The sequence below is a fragment of the Telmatherina bonti genome (assembly GCF_933228915.1).
Source record: "Telmatherina bonti genome assembly, chromosome: 3".
Lineage (NCBI taxonomy): Eukaryota > Metazoa > Chordata > Actinopteri > Atheriniformes > Telmatherinidae > Telmatherina > Telmatherina bonti.
In genome coordinates, this window is record NC_136621.1 from 8,245,688 (window position 1) to 8,267,808 (window position 22,121).

The 22,121-nt window shown below is 37.7% G+C and overlaps 4 protein-coding genes across 4 annotated transcripts in view; 1 reads left to right on the forward strand and 3 right to left on the reverse strand.

Moving 5' to 3' along the window:
* Positions 1–222: 222 nt before the first annotated feature.
* LOC306774764 (mpv17-like protein) lies at positions 223–6,254 on the reverse strand. The gene is made up of 4 exons (XM_079264930.1): positions 5,705–6,254; positions 2,752–2,822; positions 2,500–2,529; positions 223–1,911 (listed from the first exon to the last, which is right to left on the reverse strand). The coding sequence occupies exons 1-4, from the start codon at positions 6,006–6,008 to the stop codon at positions 1,681–1,683; spliced, it is 636 nt and encodes a 211-aa protein (XP_079121056.1). The 5' UTR covers positions 6,009–6,254; the 3' UTR covers positions 223–1,680.
* A 2,380-nt stretch (positions 6,255–8,634) lies between these two features.
* On the reverse strand, positions 8,635–13,367 carry ntan1 (N-terminal asparagine amidase). Its single transcript, XM_079265197.1, has 10 exons — positions 13,150–13,367; positions 12,460–12,562; positions 11,538–11,603; positions 11,326–11,434; positions 11,148–11,221; positions 10,991–11,044; positions 10,847–10,900; positions 10,651–10,748; positions 9,796–9,909; positions 8,635–9,718 (listed from the first exon to the last, which is right to left on the reverse strand). Exons 1-10 carry the CDS (start codon positions 13,249–13,251, stop codon positions 9,548–9,550), a joined length of 945 nt encoding a protein of 314 aa, XP_079121323.1. The 5' UTR covers positions 13,252–13,367; the 3' UTR covers positions 8,635–9,547.
* Positions 13,368–13,733: 366 nt separating this feature from the next.
* On the forward strand, positions 13,734–21,387 carry ddx17 (DEAD-box helicase 17). Its single transcript, XM_079264374.1, has 13 exons — positions 13,734–14,010; positions 15,316–15,478; positions 15,600–15,696; positions 16,069–16,202; positions 16,449–16,514; positions 16,619–16,760; positions 16,873–17,033; positions 17,143–17,315; positions 17,484–17,594; positions 17,727–17,788; positions 17,905–17,964; positions 19,962–20,195; positions 20,266–21,387. Exons 1-13 carry the CDS (start codon positions 13,961–13,963, stop codon positions 20,745–20,747), a joined length of 1,935 nt encoding a protein of 644 aa, XP_079120500.1. The 5' UTR covers positions 13,734–13,960; the 3' UTR covers positions 20,748–21,387.
* A 151-nt stretch (positions 21,388–21,538) lies between these two features.
* LOC306774643 (ADP-ribosylation factor-binding protein GGA1-like) overlaps positions 21,539–22,121 on the reverse strand; it is an 11,693-nt gene continuing 11,110 nt past the window's right edge. Inside the window, exon 17 of the mRNA XM_079264783.1 lies at positions 21,539–22,121. This exon is cut by the window's right edge and continues 1,830 nt beyond it. The gene's annotated coding sequence lies outside the window, so the exon portion shown is untranslated.

Here is a 22,121-nt window from a genome sequence, read left to right on the forward strand (position 1 = left end):
AGGATACATTTAAAACACAATATGTGACACTTAGGTCAGCTTGAGCACAACTTGTTGCAACACTGCAATAAATTAATTCTATTCCTTGAGTTCAGCAACAACTTGTTTACTTGGAGATGCTACAGTATGTCCCCACCCAGTAAACATCACACAGTAAAGCATACTTTTTTATTTATTCATTTTTTCCCCAATAACTGCCATTTGCTTTTAGTGCATGTGGATGCGCTGATATGTTGGTCATACAGTCCAGAAAAGAGGAAAAACAAAGTGATATTATTACTGAACAAATACAGAGACAGGAAATATTAAATGACTTGACATCTTGGGTCCAGTGTAACACTTCAGCATACAAATAATCAGTAGAACATGAAACACTGATGGCAAATTACTATAACCAGGAAAGACTTTTGAATATATAAGGGAAATAGTGTTTTAGTTTTGAATCACTTTTTTCTGCACACTAATTCAGAAACTTTTATATATTAATATACAATACTGATTTAATTCAGTTCTGTTAAAAACGTCAAGTATCAAACATTATAATCACACAGAATTACATGCTTTGCTTATCTGTCTGAAACAGACAACAGAAGTATGCTTTTACCCTCTCCAGTATTATATATAATAACAGACAGCTTTTGTAGTAAAGTTGCAATTTAAGAATCAATAGAGAAAAACACCTAAAGTAGCTTTAAAAGTTGCTTTTAAAAATCCAAGGATTACTGTATTAAAATGTAAAAACATAACTCTCCATTGTACGAGGTTGGCATAAGGTAAAGAAACAGTTGGATAACATTTCAGCCTCAATGTAAATGCACTAAATGTAATGATGAACACTGTAAATCTGTGTAATATCTCATTACTGCAGCATGTTAATAGTTCAGAATGTAGCGATAATAATAACTATAGAAACTGTAATGTTTTTCTTGAGTTTCAATGAGGAATTAAGGACGTCTTTGTTCAGCATATTATGATGATATTGAAAGTACCTTACAGTAGTTGTAATAGACATGTCTATTTTGTAAAATGATAGATTATTGGTACCGAACATCATTTACCAGACTGTAAACAGAAATCTAGGTCTGTGGTGATCAGGGTGATAAAAACTAAGTCATCTTTAAATGTTTATACCATCTGCATAACCTTTAAAAAGTTAAAACACTAAACTAATTAATCATTTAAATACAATTCCACATGGTGGAGGCAATTCTTTGTTATATATTAGCTTTTTTTTCATCTTGATGCAAAACATCAATTATCACAACTTCTGTCTCAGATAAAGTCACCACAAATCATTCCAGCTTTTTAGCTCGGTCCAGCTGAACAAGAGACCTGTCTGACTATCAATACAAGAACAAAGAGTAACCCAATGAGACAAAAATAACTGAATATTCACGATAATGTGAAAAGATATGATGAGTGATGGTGATGATTGCAGAATATTTGTATATTCCATATACATTCATTGTGCTGGGAAGTTGTTTCCCAGTAAAAACCTGCATCAACATGCGGATAACCAGATGTACTTGGCAGCATTTGTGCAACATCGACCACTAAGCTGGACTGGACTAGACTGGACTAGACAGAGCTACCCGTCACTGCTCCCACCCTAGTCCTGATCAGACCAGTTTTACCACATTTTTGTTGCCCCTCCCCCCTCCAAAACAGCTGCTGATTCAGCTACTGAGCAGGTTTAGATGCTGCAGTTTCTTCTACCTTCGTCTTTGCATCTGCTTTTTCTGCAGTGGAGTCCGCTTCATTATTTTTAGGCGGGAACATCCACGCCAAAGCAGCACCAGCTGTGCCATCTCCAGTCTGACGTGAGAAGCAGAGGAAGGTGGCCCATATGAAGGCACAACAGCCAGTGAAGGTGGTCCGGATGTACAGAGGCACCAGGGCAAAGTTTAGGAACTGAGAGGAAACAAACAGATCTTGTACTTTACATAAGATTATTTACATAACTGTACTGCGGTTACACAAGTTTACACAATTATTGTTCCAGCAGTTTAACCCCTGAATGCATGAATTATTTGTACAATTTTTTTAAACAACATTTATACAGGAAACAAAAATAAAAGACTAGATCACAATAAAGAACAATTTATAATTAAATAAATTAAGAAAAATTAAGAATAATAAGTAATACACAGTGCATAAAAGCACATATTAAATATATAAAATAGAATAACTAGATTTAAAGAAATACAATCTACAAAGCCCAGAAGTAGGAAGATGCAGTTTTGCAACAGTAGGTATTCAGTGCTTTAATTTTTATTTGTGTTTGTTAATTATAACACGCAATTCAGAGCTCTATCTGTTGAACTTTGCAAATAAATCATATTATTAACAAAATACAACCTTGTCATAGTGAAGTGAAGCTAGTATCAGCTTTATTCTGGGACTGAGATACAGTTTGCTGATCTGAAAGGAGCCGACCTTGACATGGAAAATTTCCTTATGATTTATTAACATTCCTGTACACAGCATGTTAATATTTACCTGCATGAAAGGCCAGAACATCAGCCCGGTCTGAAAGGTGAGAAAACATACAGTGCACCTTGCATTAGCAGACTTCAGACATAGTTCCTCAATATCAAATAAGTAATAACAAACTAAATGTTTGCATAACATAGCTGTGCATGTGCACACACGGAGCATCAGCTCTGGCTGTGAGCACTGGGAGCAGCTTCTGTTCTGTTAACTGTCACAAGACATTCGCAGGCAAACCAGCCCATATCTGCTCTGACTCACCTTGTATGTGTTGAGGAATTTCTCTCTCCAGTCCTCCATGATGTCCTCTTTCCCCTCCAAGAGGCTGACACCTAGATGACACAAGAAATTTCACTGAGGAATCATTTACAGAAAATGAAAATGAACTTTGAATCCACATTGGATAACAGAGAAAAAAGCCATTGCTACAGAAACCCTAATGTCATGTGACATGTTATTTAACATTGTGCTATTGATGCACAGATAGTAAGAAGCTATCTTGAGAAAGATCACTGAACAACTACAATGTTGTTAGGATTGTGGATTTCATGTTACCACTGTAACATGTGGAAAACTACTAATAATTTATTATGTTTCATACACTTACACACAAGTCTGATTCCCAGTTACATTTAAACCAAAAACTACAGAATAACAAAAATAATTTAGATTTTTTTTTTTTATGTTCAGAGCATGTATAAAACTAAAAATAAAAAAGACAAACATTACAATTCACTGATCCTGAAACCACTTTACCCCTGGCCAATAAACATACAGCTATTTTTAGAAGTTGTGTTAAAATATATTTTTTTTATATTATCAATATAAAATAGTATTTATATGAATCAAATTAAAGTGCAATTAAAGTCTAACCCTGCAGCACTCACCTTCAAATGAATGCTGATGTTCTGATGTAACTACTAAGACGTAGATGGAGGTAATAATTAGACATCTGATTACATTGGATGTAAAGGGTTTTAAGATAATTGAGGGTATTATATTTGATTGTGAACTAAAGCTGAAGAACAATGAAAAGAAATCACTGCTGAGGTTATTAAATTTGCATAAAGTTATCATGTAATAAAAATATAATAGGTCTAAGAAACAAGAATTCAGGGATCTCACGTACAAGAACAGCACATAAGGACATACAAAATATCATTAAAACAACAGAGAAGTACCAGAAACTGTTAATAAGTTAAACTAAATATTAATAAGGTAAAACTAGATTATTAAATGAATCCTTGGGTATGTTGAACATTTTATATCTATTTTTAATCTAAGGTTCTATTTTTACATGAAGGTAGAGCATCATTCTCAATAAGTCAGGCTGAAAACGCCCTATAAGTTCCTCCAGCAAATGCATTTCTCATCAGTATCCACAAACACCCACATCACCACAAGAAGATACTTTCATTTTTGCATATGTACAAGTACACACATACAAAAATTGTATGCAGAGAACTAGGTAGCTCTTTGTGAAGTGTCTCTGGTAAACCTCAGGTAAGTTAAATGCTTTTGCTTCTCAAATCCTGTATGATCATCTTGTTCTCTGCAATGGGCAGTTGTCAACCATTATATCTGTCAGCATTGTGAGTTTTTCTCTCATTGATCGAAGGGCAGCAACAAGTTTGTCTACATCTGTAGAAATAACTTTTTTCATCCCTACAGGGAAATTTAAAAGACAGGAGCCTCACAGACTTGCCGTCGCTCCGACGGCACAGGCTCCAGGTTGATTAAGTGGACCATGAAATATTCTGCATGTCAAAATGTTCCAGACTACAGTTTCAGATGGTAAACATCAAATCTTTCTGTGTCTATCTGCTGAACCTAATAGTTTTTCCCATATTGCCACACAATACTCATCTTGCTCTGAAAAAATATAAAATTCTGCATAAACATGATCTAATGCAGTGTTTCCTAACACTGGTCCTCAGGACCCACAACCCTGCATGTTTTAGTTCCTACCAACTCCAGTACACCAAATGCAGATTAACTTAACTGCTCGCCAAATTCTATGAGAACCTGATAATGAGCCTTTGATTTGAGTCAGGTGTGTTAAAGTAGGGTGACCCATAACACGGGCAGAGCAGTGGGCCCCGACAGCCAGGATTAGGAAACACTGATCGAACGTATGTGCGCATTTAACTTTAAATTTACTTTACTTTAGCCATTTAAATTTACAGTTTATAATTTAACTTTAGTATTCAAGTCTTCTCAATCTCAGTTTATATATGAAATGTCTGGGCTCCCTGGCCTTACAACCTCAGTAGTAATAGTGATATTACATGATAAAACTATTCTAATTGTGCTTGGATGACAAGCTGCAGGTTCATAGCTGTAGTTTAAATACAGTAAAGTTCATTTCCAACATGCTCTACTGCATTTAAGTCTTTATTCACACATAATATTGACAATGAAAATATAAATATGTAGATGTGTGTGATGATAACGTCTGAGAGTATATTTGTCTCAAAGATTGCTCCAAGTTGTCACTTTCACAGATTTTGTTTAAAAAAAAAAAAAACCTGTTAAGGCCCTTATTTAATTCAATATCATCTGCTGTAATAGCCTTTATTTTAGTGTCATCCTAAAAAAATGATGCTGTGAGACCCAGACTGCCGCACATTGCTTGCTTTGGCTTCTTTTCATGCCTCCACATTACTTTGAGGGCTTGATTTGAAGATCTGAATGATTATTTTATCTTATTTAACAGGTCAGCTCCTTACATTCTCTACTTCATACTCCCCAAAGATAACTGAGGTCAGCTTCTCAGATATCTAGCTGAACCAATTCTCAACATTTTTAAAATGTGTCCAAAAAAAACCCTATTTTTTATCCTTTGGGGTTTTCAATCAATCCATTCATCAATCAAAACTTTTTTTTTAATAGAGCATTTATAGATTCAGTTTCATTTTGAAATGGTTTCAGAAGCCTTTGGGATCTTGTTTTGAGTCACTTCTCTATTCTGCAAAAATTACTTTGCACATCTCTGTACCAGTTTTACTTTTTATTTCTGTTACTCGCCTCTTATTTAACCAGCAGTTGTCTTTAAACTGACCTCTGCTGGTTGAACTGGTGTTGCAAGTGATTGTGAGCTGCTAATCTTTTTGGCACCTCATAAAAGGAGCACAAAAAGGGGGATTTGGAGCATTTACAATCTGATAGAAAAGTGATAAGTTTTAGTCTTGAATTGCGTCCATGAGCCACTGACCTGTGTAGAAGACGCTGGTAGCCAGGGGGGCCGCCATCGTCTGGTCCAGGAACAGCTTCTTCATCACCATCCTGATGGAGTTCCCGGGAAATCTCCGCTCCAAAGACCGCATCCAAAAGAAATTAAAGTTGCCATGAAAACTGAAGGCGACCACGGCGACGTTGCGCGTTTGCTTCCAGTCCATCTTTTCCCTCCGGGAAAACCACTGGTGGACGAAGTCTCCCCCGGCGAACAGACAGCCGTACAGCGTGACGTTCGTGACCCACGGAAACCGGCGGACATATCTCAGAAAAGCTTGTCGCATAATTTTATCTGGGGTCCAATCTGAGCGACTGTAAAATGTGTTCCAGCCGGCAAATCGGGCTTGAAATAGCTAGCTAAATGTTGCTATACTGATGGTTAAAGCAGTAGTGTCCTCTCTACGTGAAGGTCTTGACATCACTAAATGGAACACAGCTCTACATTTCTGAACAATTTTTGACAGAAAGTAAAGTGTATATGTTAGTCATGTCGTGAACGTTAAAAGGTTATATAACACAGGATAGTCTACTTGCTGCGCGGAACTGTCAGTGAGTCTTCCACTGACGACCTACGTACGGTTATTACGCGACCTACGTACAGTTATTATTACGCCTCTTTTTTACGTAAAAAAATAGACTGTAGTGTAGAGTTGAATGGGCGGGGTCACTGTGGGAGATGGGCGGGGCCACGGTGAAGTGCCGGAAGTCAAGCTGTGTTTGAAGTGGCTGCTGTTACAGAAATAACAAATTCCAATGCAGGGCACAAGAAGGACGTGTTTATTTAAGGTCTATTCTGGCCGGTGGAACCAGTTTGGTAAATGAAAGAATGACACAGAAGATTAAATTTTTTTAAAGTAAAAGAGTAAATCCAAATTTGTTTATGTGAGGTTTAATTCTATGTATAAGTATAAAACATTTACAAAGTACAGGGATTACTTTTTCTATATTTAGTATCTTTGTTTTATTATTATTTAGATCTGACCTGAGTTTGTTCTCTGAGAAAAGCCATGTCAGGTGCTTAGGATAACTAAAACCATGTAGAAATGTACGTATGTACTTTTAAAATAACTTCACCATAAGAAAGCTGCTTCTCTTTGAGAAGAGCACAGCAAAATTAGTCAGCATGAATTCTGGAACAATGTCCTTTGGACAGACTATACCAAGGTGGAGATGCCTGGCACATTACACACAGCACCATTTTTGTTGAAAACCAGACCCATCATATTAGAACAATCTCCTAACAGCTGTTGAGGTGGAGAGCTGATAGTTTGACTTTCTTTTTTAGTCGCAGAGCATGAATGCTGTGCAGTCATTGAGTCAACCATGAAATATTCTGCATAGCAAACTGTTCCAAAGCCAAAGAGGAGGTCATCAATCTGACAGCTAAAGCACAGTTTGAATGATCTCATGCACATGGAAATTTACAACAGAATGATTATTTTCGTTTTCAAAGTGTTGCAATAATTAAAAGTACAAACCTCATGGTAAGTGAGCCTATCAACAAACTCTCAAAACTCATTTTCAAATTATTCAAGTTTCTTTCACTTACTGCACATGACAACACCATATGCATTAAAAGGCGGGAAATGAAATGAGGAATTGAAATTTCAGTATAAGCAAGGGGAAAGATTTGTTGTTTCCAGTGGTCTTCAACTAATAACATGAAATGTAGAGAACACTACTGGAATAATACAATAAGATATTCTAGGACTTCAAATCAATCAGACTTGACATAGAACTGCTACACACAGTATGATATAGATGAGGCAAAACACTTGTATTCTTTGAGACTGCCCTATAATTACCCAGTACGAGAAATATATTAACATTAAACACTGTATTTAAGACTGAACACCATTTGGATTTTTATTCACTCTAAGGGCTGTAAAGGCCTTAACATGGAAGCTGCTTCAGCTTCCATGTTAAGGCCAGCTTAAGACATCTAAAATTAGGTGCTGGCTCAACCCAGCATCCCCAACATTTGAAAAGTGACACAACTCAATATTGGAATTATATCAAATGGAAAAAATGCGTCTCTCTGAGATTCCGTAAGGATAAATCAGGCAGACATGGAAAAATCGGATAACATACATGTCACTGCAGGCAGACTTTGTCTACACGTGTCATGGACTCTTGCACTCATGCTGGATGCATGTGGAAAATGTAAGTTGCCTTTCTTCTGCTATATAGCTCACTCCTAATGAATATCCAAACTTATTGGAAAAAAGTTATATAACTGAAGACACCGACTAAACTCAAAGTAACTGGATGATGATACTGTGTGTGTACATACACATTCACATGTGGACAAAATTGATGGTACCCTTCAATCAATGAAAGAAAAACTCACAATGGAACTGTGTAATTTGCAATGCATCATCGTCTAGCTAAAGTTGTACTTACTTAATCTTAGTATGGACCAGAATCGAAAGGGTTTGTGCCTCCTTTTAAACAAGACTCATATGCTAGCTGTCAAACTTTATCTGAATTGTGCAATTAGAATTTTCTGGACCCTAAAATACACACTTCTAGTCAGTGATATAAGCCAGGGACAGACAGGGAACTTCAAAGCAGCCTTTAACTTCATATTTGCTCCTGTGCTAAGTTAAGGACACTCATGTGGAGTGCAGCTGATTAAACATGTTTTTCTGAGTTAATATCCATATCACATGTTAAAAATACAATATTATAAAGCATTGTTTTGACTGTGTTATTTTTTTTAACGTTAAAACAGCTATTTACACTTTAATGATACAGTTTTGCATTTGCATAATGACAATAAGAGGCATTCTAATGTCTTCTCCACATTTATTTTATAAGTACATGTTTACAAGTTACATCAAATGCTTCAAAAACCTACCTTATAACTCAACTAACAAAAAGGCCATATATTTCATTTAGGTTTTAAAACAAGCTAGCAAAATAAAACTTTGAACCATTCAATGAGAACTTATATCATCTCCTGCAAATGACAAAAAACTTGCAGGCATGCAGTTTCTAAAACACATCCATGGCCCATATCATGATCATTCTCTAAAGGAAGGTGCATATGTATACAAAAAATCCCCAAACAAACAAACAAAAAAAAAACATGAAGGCTTTCATCATTTCTATTTTTAAAAATCAAAGTGCCAAAATAAATTTGATTTTTTTATTGTTACACCAAAGTCACCACCTGTAATTGCTCTTTACCTGCAGATAAAACTCCACACAGTGAAGCAGGAAAGACGTTTGTTTGCGAGTGTTTGGGCCAAAACTGCAGATCATGCATAGATTTCCAAAACGTAGCTTCTTATGATTGCTTTCCTTACTTCTATTATTTTCTTGGTCAGACGAACCAAGACGTAAGGGCTTGAATTCTGCAGTCAAAGCAATGGATTTTCTTCATGACTTTGCCATGTGGTACTGTGTTGGGCAATGTTTTGATTATTTTTTGAAAAAGTCCAATTTTATGGCAGATGACAATAAAATGTTCATTCTTTAATTAAACAAGTAAAACAGAAGTTTGTCTTGGAAAAGGTTCAGCAATTATTGCTTATGGGCTTAAACAGAGTAGGACATTAACCTCAACTTACTGCCACACAGCTGGTGGTGATTGGTAAAGGATTCCCACTACCTCATTGGAGTGGAAAATAACTGGCAGTCATGAACAGAAATGCTTTTTCTTCCACTGGACTGTCCAGATGAGCTGATTTATGGCCCAGTTGAAGGACTGGCTCCAAAAGAAGACACAACAAAAACAAAGTAAAAGTAGTAAAAGGATCACAGTGAATCCATTGAACTGCAAGGCAAAAACAGCCCAATGAGAGAAGGGAGTAGGCCTCTATGACGAAACAAACCTCTCCCAGACGCCAGTCTGGGCCCTGTGGTATAACTGTGGTTGACCTCCTGGAAACAGGCTGTCAGAGTTGGGATGATCTAAAAGGAACTGGATGGTGGACTTTACGTGTTGGACAAAGTGTGGTGGCTCAGCCGTTGGAGAGGTGGACAGGTACTAAAGAGAAAAGAAAAACATCCTCTGGTGACATGATTTAATCTGATTTTAGGGGAGATAATTCAAAATTTATTTACCTTTAAAATTGTGTCATCACTTTGTGACAACCAAAAGGCAATATTTGGACTAGGAGACCACTTGCATGGACCAATTTTTACCACTCCACGACATGGGTCATAAATATCAGCCATCTGCAGAGAAAAACAGTGATATCATTATTATTCATTCAAAATTATGAAAACCATTCAGCCACAACATTAAAACCACAAAACAAGGCAATGTGCTGCTGGAAAAACCTGCATCCTGGCATTCACACAGATGTTACGTTGACAGCTACCAAAACATCTCTGCATACCAGTTAACACACAAGCAGCAGAACTGTCCTGCAGTGGCAGCTTTCTGTATCAGGAGAACAGCGTACCTCACAAAAAGCTCAGGAAGGCTAAAAGATCATTATAAACCAGTTCAATCAGTCTCCAAATCTGATGGTAACTGATTACATCATTTTGAAACAAGCTCAAAACCAAAAGAAAAAAAAACAACAACAAAAAAGAGAAAGAAAACCTTTAAGGTCCCAATAAATGCATTTAAAAATCCCAGTACTAGGAACTCCAGGATCCCTGGAGATCCTCTTTGTCCAAACCCTAACAGGTCAGATCTTCTGGCAGAGTGAGGGATACCAGTTCAACATTAGGTGGGTGGCACTACTTCTGTTTCCTAAAAATAACAAAAAGACACTATCTTTGCTAATATCTAATAGAGATATGCTTAGACAAATGAGTTTAATGTTTTTAGTAAAACAAACAACCTTGACCTTTGGGAAACTATAGGACCTTGGGTCATTTAATAGAATGAAAGACAAATGTAACAAAATCTACATGGAATTATTCCCTCTATATAAGCATGCAGAAAACCCTCATTTTCTGACATACCAGGCCGCCTGTAAAGGTACGTGCTGATCGCAGCTCCTCTGCAGGCCCTCTATGAGTGAATGAGGCTGGGAACACATCCCCGGTTTTAACATTTACACCTGCAAAAAACACAAAAATAAATAAACACACTGCAGTATATTTAAATACCATAATATAAAAACACTGTATTGCTTTCTATAGCATATTTGTCACTCACCTATTCCATACACTATAGGTCTATGAATTTCTTTATCAACAGTGTCATTCATTTCTACAACAGAAAAGGTCTAATTAGACAAAGGCTTGACTGAGCAAAATTTACACAAAACAGAAAACTATTAAAAACTTCTTAAAAAGTTACCTGTGATGCAACATGTTTCCAGATGAATATCTTCTTTCTGTTCCTGGAATGCAGCTATAAAATGGAAGAAACAAAAACAAAACAAAAAAACTTTTAAAAAAAAGTTTTAAAAAATCTGAAATGATATCCAGTACATATATAATATTACAGATTGTACCTAATATGTTAAGGCTGAGTTTATGGGATGTTCTTGATTCATCCTTAAATCCTCCAACAAGATGGAGCTCATATCTGCATATTGGAAAAGATTGGAAATATAAATATATGCATGTGACTGATACCTGAATCACACAATGTGCATTTATCTTTTTTTATTTTGTGTGCATGTGTCATACCTGCCATCCTTACAAGAGCTACTTAATGATGCAACAGCTTTCATAAACATTGAGACTTCAGACAAAGTATCGGAGCCATCACAATGTGCAAGGCAAACAGCTCCACTCCCTAACAAATAATAAAATCAGATCATAACGAATGCAAAAATATAGTTTCTTAAAATCGTATAATTGCAGATTAAGAATGCAACATAAATGTAGTGGACTGTTACCAGTGTGTCGCAGTACAACCAAATGACAGGTGGTAGCATCATCGGAGCCAATGACTGAAACACTGCCTGTGAAGGATTAGATAACAAAGCAGATCATTATCATAGGTCAAATTGTTCATTCAAGCTAGGAAAAGGATGTTTAACTGCTAAGCTACCTCAACAAAAAACACAATGAGATTTAAAATTATCCTAAATCATCTGGTAATGTGCACTAGTGCAGATAACCTTGTTTGTTATTGAGTTGTTTCATCACATTTTAATGCGAGTTCAGAGAGTTTAATAAAAGTTCAGCTGGTGAAATGTTGCATGATTCATTTATGACGCACATCTCAGAGGTTGCTGAGAGAAGTTTGCCTTCAGCATTTTCTGCCAGGATTTAGGACGCAGCAAATGACATGCAGGGATCTTCTTATGTTGTGTAAATTTATTGCTGGACTTGCAACCCAATTGCAATGTTTCTCTTGATTAGAATTATTTTCAGATTTAGTCTAGTACGATCAGTTTCTTAATGTTGTCTATTTTCTCTAAAAAGTATATAGTTCACAACACAGCTACTTATTTGGTTGAGGTGAAAACTAGTATAAAACAGATACAATGTTTACGACATGCCAAAAAGCCTTTTGCCATATTTCTTCTGGAACAAAATACACATACAATTTTTTTCCTCATATTCATTTTCCTGCTGGTAGGAAAACAATAACATACATATTGGCACAAAAGGGTCGTCTGTAAGTGGGAGAATCAATTTAAATGCAACGTTCAGGTTTACATTAAATGACTGTGCAAGTGCCTTTTTAAGGTAAACATTGTTATTTGATCTGGTAATGCATGATGGCAAATTTGGGTTTTTATGATAATTTTTCAACCAGTTCAGCCACAAATGACCGGCTGAGATGTGCCAGTGTGTTTTAGCTTCACTTACAGTCTACTGGTGTCGTTGTAGCAAACTCTCTTTGCTGTACATACAAGTAGCACTTTGGATCCACATCAACTTGAGGTGTGGAGTGAAATTTTCTTGCATTTTCCTGAAACATACAAGTTGACATTTTAAACAATAAGAAAAGTAAACACTGTAGATTTGTCTGTGGTAACTACATCAGTATGTAGTTTTTCTGTGACCTTACAGAGGTCTATATTTCTGACCTCTCCTTTTGTGTCATCCAAGGACCAGAACAGCCTGGTTTGAATTAATTCTAAATTAAATAAACTATTCTGAATTACTGTCTTTGTTGATATTCATGTGGTGTCTAAAGTATATATTTTATATATATTTTATATTCTATTTTTTCTCCCTTGCTTAATGTCTTTTAAAATGTTGTTTGTGCTGTGTTGCGCCCAGAACCTTATTTTCCGTAGTACTCTGTCTGGATGGTGAATAGTTTTATCTCATCTCATCTAATATAATCTAAATGTAAACGAATAGTTTGTTATGTTTGTGCAGTACCTTTAATAACATTTACACCCTTTAAAAAAAAAAAACATACTGTTGTTCGGGATCGTCTGTTACATTTTCACAAAAGAAGGGCCAGTTTTTTTTTTTTTTTTTTTTTTTTTTTTTTTAAACAAAACTATCTACATGAAGGTAAGAGCAAAGCTAAATTTAGAAACAAACCTGTAAAAGTGGATATTTGTCGAACAGTTCCGCTGTCGAGTCTACGAGGAGAACTTCTTTACTTTCAATTAACAAAGGCATTTCTTTCAGAAAGCTCCACATTGAAGTTAGCTTCTAGTCATGCTATAATAAAGGTCCAAAATCTCATAATGGGCTTTCTTGGCCTGTTATTTAATACTAAAATAAAAACCCATCAGTTCTATCATCCGATTTGATTTCCTGGAGGACTGGTCTGCTTCTTCTTCGCGTGAATAGTAAATTGTAAGAAAAAGAACATGATTGCCACCTACTGGTCTATTATCTTCGTCTTGCGTTGTTTTTGTTATCGCCCGTGACGAGTCCACTTGAGAGCACAAAGATGCGTTTATAAAACACAACACTTTTCTGTGGGGAATGTTTTGAAAGTTACATTGGAAATATAATCACAAAAGCTCTTTAGTTAAACGGCACAAAACTATCAAAAGCGCTTATGTTTACACAAATGCTATTCACTATTGATTTTAGTGCATTTGCGTGAGTTCTCAGAGTTGTTTTAAACGTAACTACGTAAAATTACTAGATGAAGCAACGCCATTAAAGAGGGCAGGGGGAAAGAGCTAGACTACGTGACGCATTTAGAGATCCTTAAAACCCCTTTTAAAAGATTTTTTTATGGCCCAGTGTGTGTATAACAGTAAACGTGTGTATTCTCTGAATATCGTAAATTTACATTGAACTTATTTTGAGTGTATTTTGGAGTAAAACGTTAACCAAAACCGCGGCTTAAGCTAACGTTGCAAATATTGCATAGAGGTTGACGTTTTACTTCGACATGAGAGGGGGTTCTTATGGAGACAGAGATAGAGACCGTGGACGAGACAGGTACGGGTTTCCTTCATAACAGACACACTTCAATAGTTGGATTTCTTTAAAACACAATATCGTGGCATTTCGTGGAAGTTTGGCCTAAGGCCTGAGACGAGAGATTGGACTGGAAAGCAATGCTAACTATTAATTCATCTGTTAATATTTAAGCGCCCTGTCTGCCGTGTGCGGACAATTTATTGTTGTATCATCGATGTAAAATTAACCTTCAATACAGAAACAATTGAGAGCATGTTGACAACAGTCACATGCTGTTGCCCAGAACTCAAATCTAACACGTAAATCGCGCCTCAGAATGGCCTGATGGTGGCGCTTGTATGTTCACATTTTAATAGGGCTTTGTCTCAATAATCATCACACTGGCTGCTCGTTATTACACTTTTTTTTTTTTTTTAATTTTTTTAATTTTTTTTACATTATTGTCCACTGAACTTTATCTCACCTACTTATACATAGAAAGTTGTTAATGTAAATGTGTCCATAAACGCATATACACAATACTCCCGACTCACATTATTGTTTTTCAGTGTTTTTCCTGAAGGTGGAGTCCTTGATATTAACACAATTCCAATAGAAAGAGGCATTTAGCTACTCATTTATTACTTATGGCTACTTTTGTCAGTTCCTAGACTATCACACAGTGTCTTTGGAGGGATTGTTGTTGTTCAGATTGTGAATCAGCTGAGTCCATGTGAGTAAATTGCTCTTTTTGATGCAAGGGTCTGATTTAGGTAAAAGCAATTGACTTAATTTAAATAGCACTTTTATAAACAATATAACAAAGTGCTTTACATATCAGAGAATGGGGGAAAAACTGAAACAGCTTGGGGACATTAACAAGAGTGCAAAACAAATTTTAGGGCAGAAATAATTAGAATAAAATACCATTAGAAAACCAATGACTTTCTAATGAAGGCAACAGAAATGTGCAGTGCACTAGATTGTTTTGTGTTTTCCTGCACTGTGATGCTTAAAAATGACTAAAATAACTAACAAGGCATTATTTATATAGCACCCCTCCCTGCAAAGTTATAAAATTGCAAACAAATGAGTGAGACAAGGCAGCCAGATTAGTAGCAATGGAATATGTTTGTTATAAAATACTAAACACCTGACTAGTTTTCATCTTCATCCACTTCCTTTCAGAGGTCACAGACAAACAAAAAACTACTGAATGTGTCAACTTTATTAATGAGTCAGCAGTTATTGGCATGGCAAATGCAAATACTAACATATAGTAGATGTCTTCAGCTTGGATGTTGGTTCCGAAGTGTGTGATACCTCTCAATCCTTAACTTTCAGGCCTCGGTTTGGTGGAGGCATGGGTGGCCGTGGCGGTCCTCCCCCAATGAAGTTTGGTAATCCAGGTGAACGGCTTCGCAAAAAGAGATGGAATCTGGATGAATTGCCAAAATTTGAAAAGAACTTCTACACTGAACACCCTGATGTACAACATATGGGTCAGGTACGCCTTTCTAGATCAATTACCATTTTTAGTCGATAAATGGGAGTTATAAGTGAAGTGTTGTATTAGACCACAGTTGGTGACTGCTTTTTGTCCCTTTTCTCCTCTCTTCTATATTCAGTATGACATAGAGGAGTTTCGCAGGAAGAAGGAGATCACCATCAGAGGCTCTGGTTGTCCAAAGCCTGTCACTGCTTTTCACCACGCACACTTTCCTCGTAAGTCAACTTTATCTTAGTCAGACTATAAGGCTGCATGCACAACATTTGTTGTGAAAACTGTCCAGCTATCCTGAAAAATACTAAATGCATTCATGTCATTCCTGCTTTTTCCTTATACTTTATTTTTACAAAAGTTGCATACAACGAACAAAGAAACATTGATTAATCAGTTGGTCGCCTCAGACAATATAATAGTCATGTGCCTACAAGTCGGCTTATGCTGAAATGGCTTAATGAGGATCTCTTGTGGTCACAAACACAATCCATTTTCCAAGTATTCCAAATACTTATCCATTTGTTGACTTAATGAAAATGTCGGTCTTTCAAATTGTTTTAATATTAATCACGATATCCCAATTTGTCTGACAGAGTATGTGATGGATGTGCTGATGCAACAGAACTTCAAGGAGCCTACAGCAATCCAGTCCCAGGGTTTCCCTGTGGCCCTGAGTGGGAAAGACATGGTTGGCATTGCACAGACTGGCTCTGGAAAGACGCTTGCTGTAAGAATTCCTTTCTGTTATCCCATATTGTTTTATTGGAAAGATTTATACAATGCATATCTTAAATGTCAGTGTGTAAAGAAAATGTAAAAACGACACAAAGGTCAAGCTCACAGGTGGTTAGATGCAATAAGACAGGACTTCTTACTAATATGTACTTTTTGTTAGAGCATTTAATTGTTTTTCCAGTTTTGTTGATGTGGAGTATTGATTTGTTTTTGTATTTATTTTTTTAAACCCCTGCAGTATCTTCTCCCTGCTATTGTTCACATCAACCATCAGCCCTATCTGGAGAGGGGAGATGGTCCTATAGTGAGTGCAAACCTCAATAATCCAGAATGGAGTGTTTTCTTCTACATCTAAATGTTTGTGTGGTCATACTGAAATCTGGGATTCATTTTTCATTTTCTCTTCAGTGTCTGGTTCTTGCCCCAACCAGAGAGCTAGCCCAGCAGGTTCAGCAGGTTGCATATGACTATGGCAAGTCTTCCCGTATCAAAAGCACCTGTGTCTACGGCGGCGCACCAAAAGGACCACAGATTCGTGATCTCGAGAGAGGTTCATCAACTATAGGACTACATTTTCAAAGCAAACACGAACAAACCAAAGTACTCTACCGCATGTGTATATTCTTTATTGTTTTTAACACGCTGATCCTGTGTGACTGTAGGTGTTGAGATCTGCATTGCCACACCCGGTCGCCTCATTGACTTCTTGGAGGCAGGGAAGACCAATCTGCGGCGGTGCACCTACCTAGTTCTAGACGAGGCTGATCGCATGTTGGACATGGGCTTTGAGCCGCAGATTCGCAAGATAGTTGAACAAATCAGGGTAGGACTAAGACCCACTGATTCTATTTTTAACTGATCATCCTCACACGTTGCTTTTGAATTTTTCTTTTTTTTTTTTTTTAAAGAAGAAATAGCATTTTTTTTCTTAGCCTGACAGACAGACTCTGATGTGGAGTGCAACCTGGCCAAAAGAGGTTCGACAGCTTGCTGAGGACTTCCTAAGAGAGTATATCCAGATTAATATCGGCGCTCTGGAGCTCAGTGCCAACCACAACATTCTGCAAATAGTAGATGTTTGCATGGAGGGTGAAAAGGACCAAAAGTAAGAATAATGAATGATTAATAAGTTACCTTTTCCCACAAAAATTTAGGTGTCATTATTTAATCAACTGCATTGGTTATGTGACAGATCATATGCCCATCCTGTCAGATAGTGCATCTGAGTGGCGCACTGTTGATAAGCTTTTAGCATGTCTCTTTATTTTGACAGACTTATTCAACTAATGGAGGAGATAATGGCTGAAAAGGAGAACAAAACCATCATCTTTGTGGAGACCAAGAAACGATGTGATGATCTTACTCGGAGGATGAGGCGTGATGGGTGAGAAATTATCATCTGTTGCTTTTATATCAGTCTTTGGAGGAAGGAGAAGAGGAAGAGTATTTGAGAGACAACATCCAGAACTTGGATGCTGTCTGGCTAAACAATCTGGCTGCTTTAATGTGTCGTTAGGTGGCCGGCCATGTGTATCCATGGAGACAAAAGCCAGCCAGAAAGAGACTGGGTACTTACAGGTAAGATGAAACCACTGTCTGTCTTCCATTTTCCAAATGACTTTTAATTTGTCCATGATTATAAATGAGATTTTTCTTTTAAAATAAAAAAGCTCCTATTTAATTTATCTCCACAGAATTTCGGAGTGGCAAAGCCCCCATTCTGATTGCAACTGATGTTGCATCTCGTGGGCTGGGTATGTCTCCACACACACATTTCTCATACTGCATAGTCTCTTATGTCTGTTGTTTAGTTCGTCTCACTATCCTTAAGCACATAGAAATATTACATATACAGAACAGAATCATACAAGTTAGTAGTTTACATAGTTGATTGAATTTGAATAGAAGTTGTTTTTTTTTTTTTGGTTAAAAAAAAGTATTTTGTCAGTCAGGTGATTATAACAAAAATTCAAATCAGTTCTTCTTTTTAATAACATATATTCCTATAAGTTAAACCACTGAATAAGGAAAATAATCCTCTTTGGTTTTCTTTCCTTTGGGATGGAAGAATAGTTTTCTTACAGGATGTCATACTAACAGATATATGTACTTCTGCTGTTAACAAGATGTATGAAAATACATAGATGTCATTAGGTGTTCATTTAAATGCAGATTGCCAAGACATTTAATGACTTCCCTTCAGAGTTGTAAGCTGACAGTGCAGTTGACTGTTACATCCAGGCTGGAGGCTTCATGCCTCCTGATCCACTGGGTTTATAGTCTGTTTCTTGTTACTGCAGTTAAAAAGCTTCCTTCAAGCTGGGCTCTTTGGCACGCTGCCTGAAAGGAGGGATGTGTGGGGCAGAACCTCCTTTTCTTCTGTCTCCTTATGTTGTCAGTACAAATTCACTGAGAGATTATACATTTTATGTTTATTTTTGCTTGTTAGTTTTCAGAAGCACATCTGTTAAACAGTGATAGCCACATAGCTAAATCCACAAAGCTTCTCCAGAGTTTGATCACCAGTTTCACATCTCATTTGTTAGCAGGAAAATTTGAGAAGGGGGGATAAGTAAAGTGCTTTAACTTGCCAAAATTTCTATGACTGTATCCTTTTTTCTTTTCCCCTCTTCTCCTCTCAGGGTTTGGCAGCACATGGCAGCTGTAACAGTCTGTGCTGCTGTCCTTGCCCCCTCAGTCACATTAAAAATAGATGCTTTGCTAGATTATGAGGGATTTAAAAAAAAAAAAAAAAAAGCCCCTCCTATTCTTCCTGGCTAAATAAGATCCCCCCTGCCCAGTATTGTCAGTCTGTAAATCCAACGAGCCTTCCTTGGGAGCAGCCTGAGGTTCCTGTATGTCTGCCCATCGGTCCGTCCCAAAAAGCAGACAGACAGGGGAGAGAGAGTTAGACGGGCTCGTCTGGATCCAGTCCTGGCCAGGGTCTGAGGAGGGTCCTGCAATGCAGCGAGAGAGCAACAGAACCAGCCGTTGTGTGTCTCTTGGGGTTTAACGGTTCTGCTCCCGTCTGACGTTGCTGGTGTGAGCAGAAGGTGAGGGATGAATCCTGCCTCCCTCTCCTCAGCCCCTCCCTTTGAACCAGGACTGATCAGGGGGGACTGACTACCTTTGTAAAAACAACATGAAGGGGGTAAGTACCTCAGCACCCCTTTGTCTTAATTCATCCACGAGCTCACCACATACTCAGCTACTGCCTTCGTACTTGTTTTAGTAACAAGAAAAATGAGTAACTTGTTAGCGTCATGGCATATTGTTATTCCGATGTGGTAGATGATTAAATTGCTTCCCTCTGTTGTGATGGAGGGGAGATGGGAGACTTATTGATCAGCAGTGCTGTCAGAGCCCCATGTAATGAGAAACAGACTCCTTGGCCTTGCACATTTTGAATAATTGTCACATTAATGTGAAGAAGCTTTATTTCGTTCCCTTTTCAAATTGATGTCACATTCACTAAATATCACGTAAGTATACTCATACTGAGTAGTCAAAGTGGTGACTACTCGTCTTTAGATGTGTGAATTTTTGCAGAGTCTCCTAAAGCAGGTAAGATGCTCTCCTTTGTTTGAATGTCTTCACAATAGAGCATAAAAACACTTTCTGAAGTTTGAATAAAAAAAAAAACCTTTAGATATCCTGAGGTAATAAAATATATAACTTCATTTCTCTTTAGATTTCATAATTTTTTTCCCTTTTCTCAATGCCCTAAAATCAAATACTCTCTATTTAAAAGATGTGGAAGATGTCAAGTTCGTCATCAACTATGACTATCCCAGCTCCTCGGAGGATTATGTCCATCGTATTGGACGTACGGCTCGCAGCACCAATAAGGGCACGGCCTACACCTTTTTCACTCCAGGAAACCTAAGACAGGCCCGAGACCTTGTCCGAGTGCTGGAGGAAGCCCGCCAGGCCATCAACCCCAAACTGCTTCAACTTGTGGACTCAGGCCGGGGAGGAGGAGGCGGTATGAAGAACTGACAATTGTTTTTAGATCTATATTCCATAGAAAATTATAACCTAGTTTTCTCATTCAGGTGGCAGAATGCGTTACCGCGGCAGCAACTCCAACAACCCTAACCTGATGTATCAGGATGAATGCGATCGACGCATGCGCTCTGGTGGTGGCAGCAAAGACAACCGCGGCGGCTTTGGCCGTGACAGTCGCAGCAGTCGAGATGATGACCGATCCTCTTCCTCCTACAGGGACCGGAGCCGGGATCACAGGAACAGCTACAACTCGGGCTCAGACCAGTACCAGAGCTACAACAACGGTGGGGGCTACAACTCTCGCAGTGGAGTCCAGCCTGGTGGCGGTGGGGTCATTAAGGATCAGCCTAACCAATCACAGGCTCCGTTTGGCCAGGCTCCTCTTCCTCCCCCAACAGGGGGGCCACAGCCTTTAATGGCTCAGCAGTTTGCCCCACCACAGCCCCCTCTTATGGGGTTCATGGGGCAACCACCGTACCCCTTTTCTACTCCCCCTCCCCCTCCGGGCCCGCCCCCACCCCGGAAGTAAAGTGACGATAAATGAGTTAGTCTGTACAAAGTGTGTCTGACTTTGTTTTTGCTGTTATCTTAGAGAAGCAGGTGTTTCAACAGAGGTGGCGAGGGCTCGACGTTTGATGTTTAAAGCACCCAACACGTAGTAACACGTAGTACTGGTTTAGGCTGATAATCACTGCAGAAAAGCTCTGAAGCTTTAACTGTGGAGGAAAAAGTTTCTTTTTATTGCAGTCAAATCTTGCACCAGTTGATCGAGTTGATCCAGTTAAGCTTCCTGTCATGTTGGAATTTTGTTAGAAATAATTAGATTGAGACTTTGGTAGTCTGGGCCCCTAGACTCTGGGGGTAGGACCAGAGTTGTGCAAAAGAAAGTTTAATACACATCACATTCCAGACTCCTATTTTCATTTAAAACGACTTGACTTTGGTGGGGGTTTTTTTGTTTTGGTTTTTTTTTTATAATGTGTAACATCAATTTTAGCTAGCTAAGCCACTCCCCCCCCCCCCCCCCCCCCGAGTTAAAGGGATTTTACTGGATATAGTTGGTCATGCATGCCTTTGTATTTCCTGTAAAACTGTTGTTTTAGTAAGCATTTTTATCCAGTTGCAGTCTACTTGTGGTGTTGATCTTTTTACTTTAATTTTTTAAATAAATGAATGAAGACTACATGCCGTGTTCTGCAAATTGCTCACATTATGCATCAGTCAAACTTCATTTGCTTCAAGAATACATTCTCATTTATAACCCAACAATATGTACATGGATCTTTTATTCACAAGGTTTTTTATTTTTATACAGGGGCACAAAAAAGATTTTCCATCTTGCAGCTGTGCAGGAATTTACACTCCATCATTCATACAGTTAAACACTGGAACCTGCTAATTCATGCCAGTTCTGGTGGATGTGGGGAAAAAAGATGGCTACAGATGACACTGCATGCATCTTTGAATTATGGCAACTGCTGGAACGTGTACGTTATTTAATATCAGGAACAGACCAAGGATTTATGTTAAATTTTGTATGGAATGTCTATACTGCTGCGGTTTGGATACATTTCAGGTCATTTTCCTGTGATGCGAAAAAAGACTTCAATGAAAACAAGAACAAATAGGAACAGAAAAGACATTTATAAAGAATCTTCCATTTTAAGTAGTTTCTGGGTAAAGCTGTTTAGAGTATATCCTGATAATGATGCTGGGGGGATTGATAAATTTCACAATGATAAAGCAAATATTTGCCAACTACTAAATTTGATGTAGTTAAGTGTGTGACTGCCCTCCAGATGCCTGTTGCAGTAAATAACAGAAGCCAAATCAACATTATTATAAATTGATTGAATGACTTGTAGTTAAATTGTTGCTCTGCTGCCTGTTCAAGAGGGCAGAA

Coding starts and splice junctions, on each gene's coding strand:
- LOC306774764 (XM_079264930.1), bottom strand. CDS start 6,008: ATGCGACAAGCTTTTCTGAGATATGTCCGCCGGTTTCCGTGGGTCACG. Junction 2,823..5,704: donor TACCAGCGTCTTCTACACAG/GTCAGTGGCTCA, acceptor TGTGTCATCTAG/GTGTCAGCCTCTTGGAGGGG. Junction 2,530..2,751: donor AATTCCTCAACACATACAAG/GTGAGTCAGAGC, acceptor CTCACCTTTCAG/ACCGGGCTGATGTTCTGGCC.
- ntan1 (XM_079265197.1), bottom strand. CDS start 13,251: ATGTGGAGCTTTCTGAAAGAAATGCCTTTGTTAATTGAAAGTAAAGAA. Junction 11,435..11,537: donor GGTTGTACTGCGACACACTG/GTAACAGTCCAC, acceptor ATTATTTGTTAG/GGAGTGGAGCTGTTTGCCTT. Junction 9,719..9,795: donor GTGATGACACAATTTTAAAG/GTAAATAAATTT, acceptor TTTTCTCTTTAG/TACCTGTCCACCTCTCCAAC.
- ddx17 (XM_079264374.1), top strand. CDS start 13,961: ATGAGAGGGGGTTCTTATGGAGACAGAGATAGAGACCGTGGACGAGAC. Junction 15,697..16,068: donor TCACCACGCACACTTTCCTC/GTAAGTCAACTT, acceptor TTTGTCTGACAG/AGTATGTGATGGATGTGCTG. Junction 20,196..20,265: donor AGGCCGGGGAGGAGGAGGCG/GTATGAAGAACT, acceptor TTTCTCATTCAG/GTGGCAGAATGCGTTACCGC.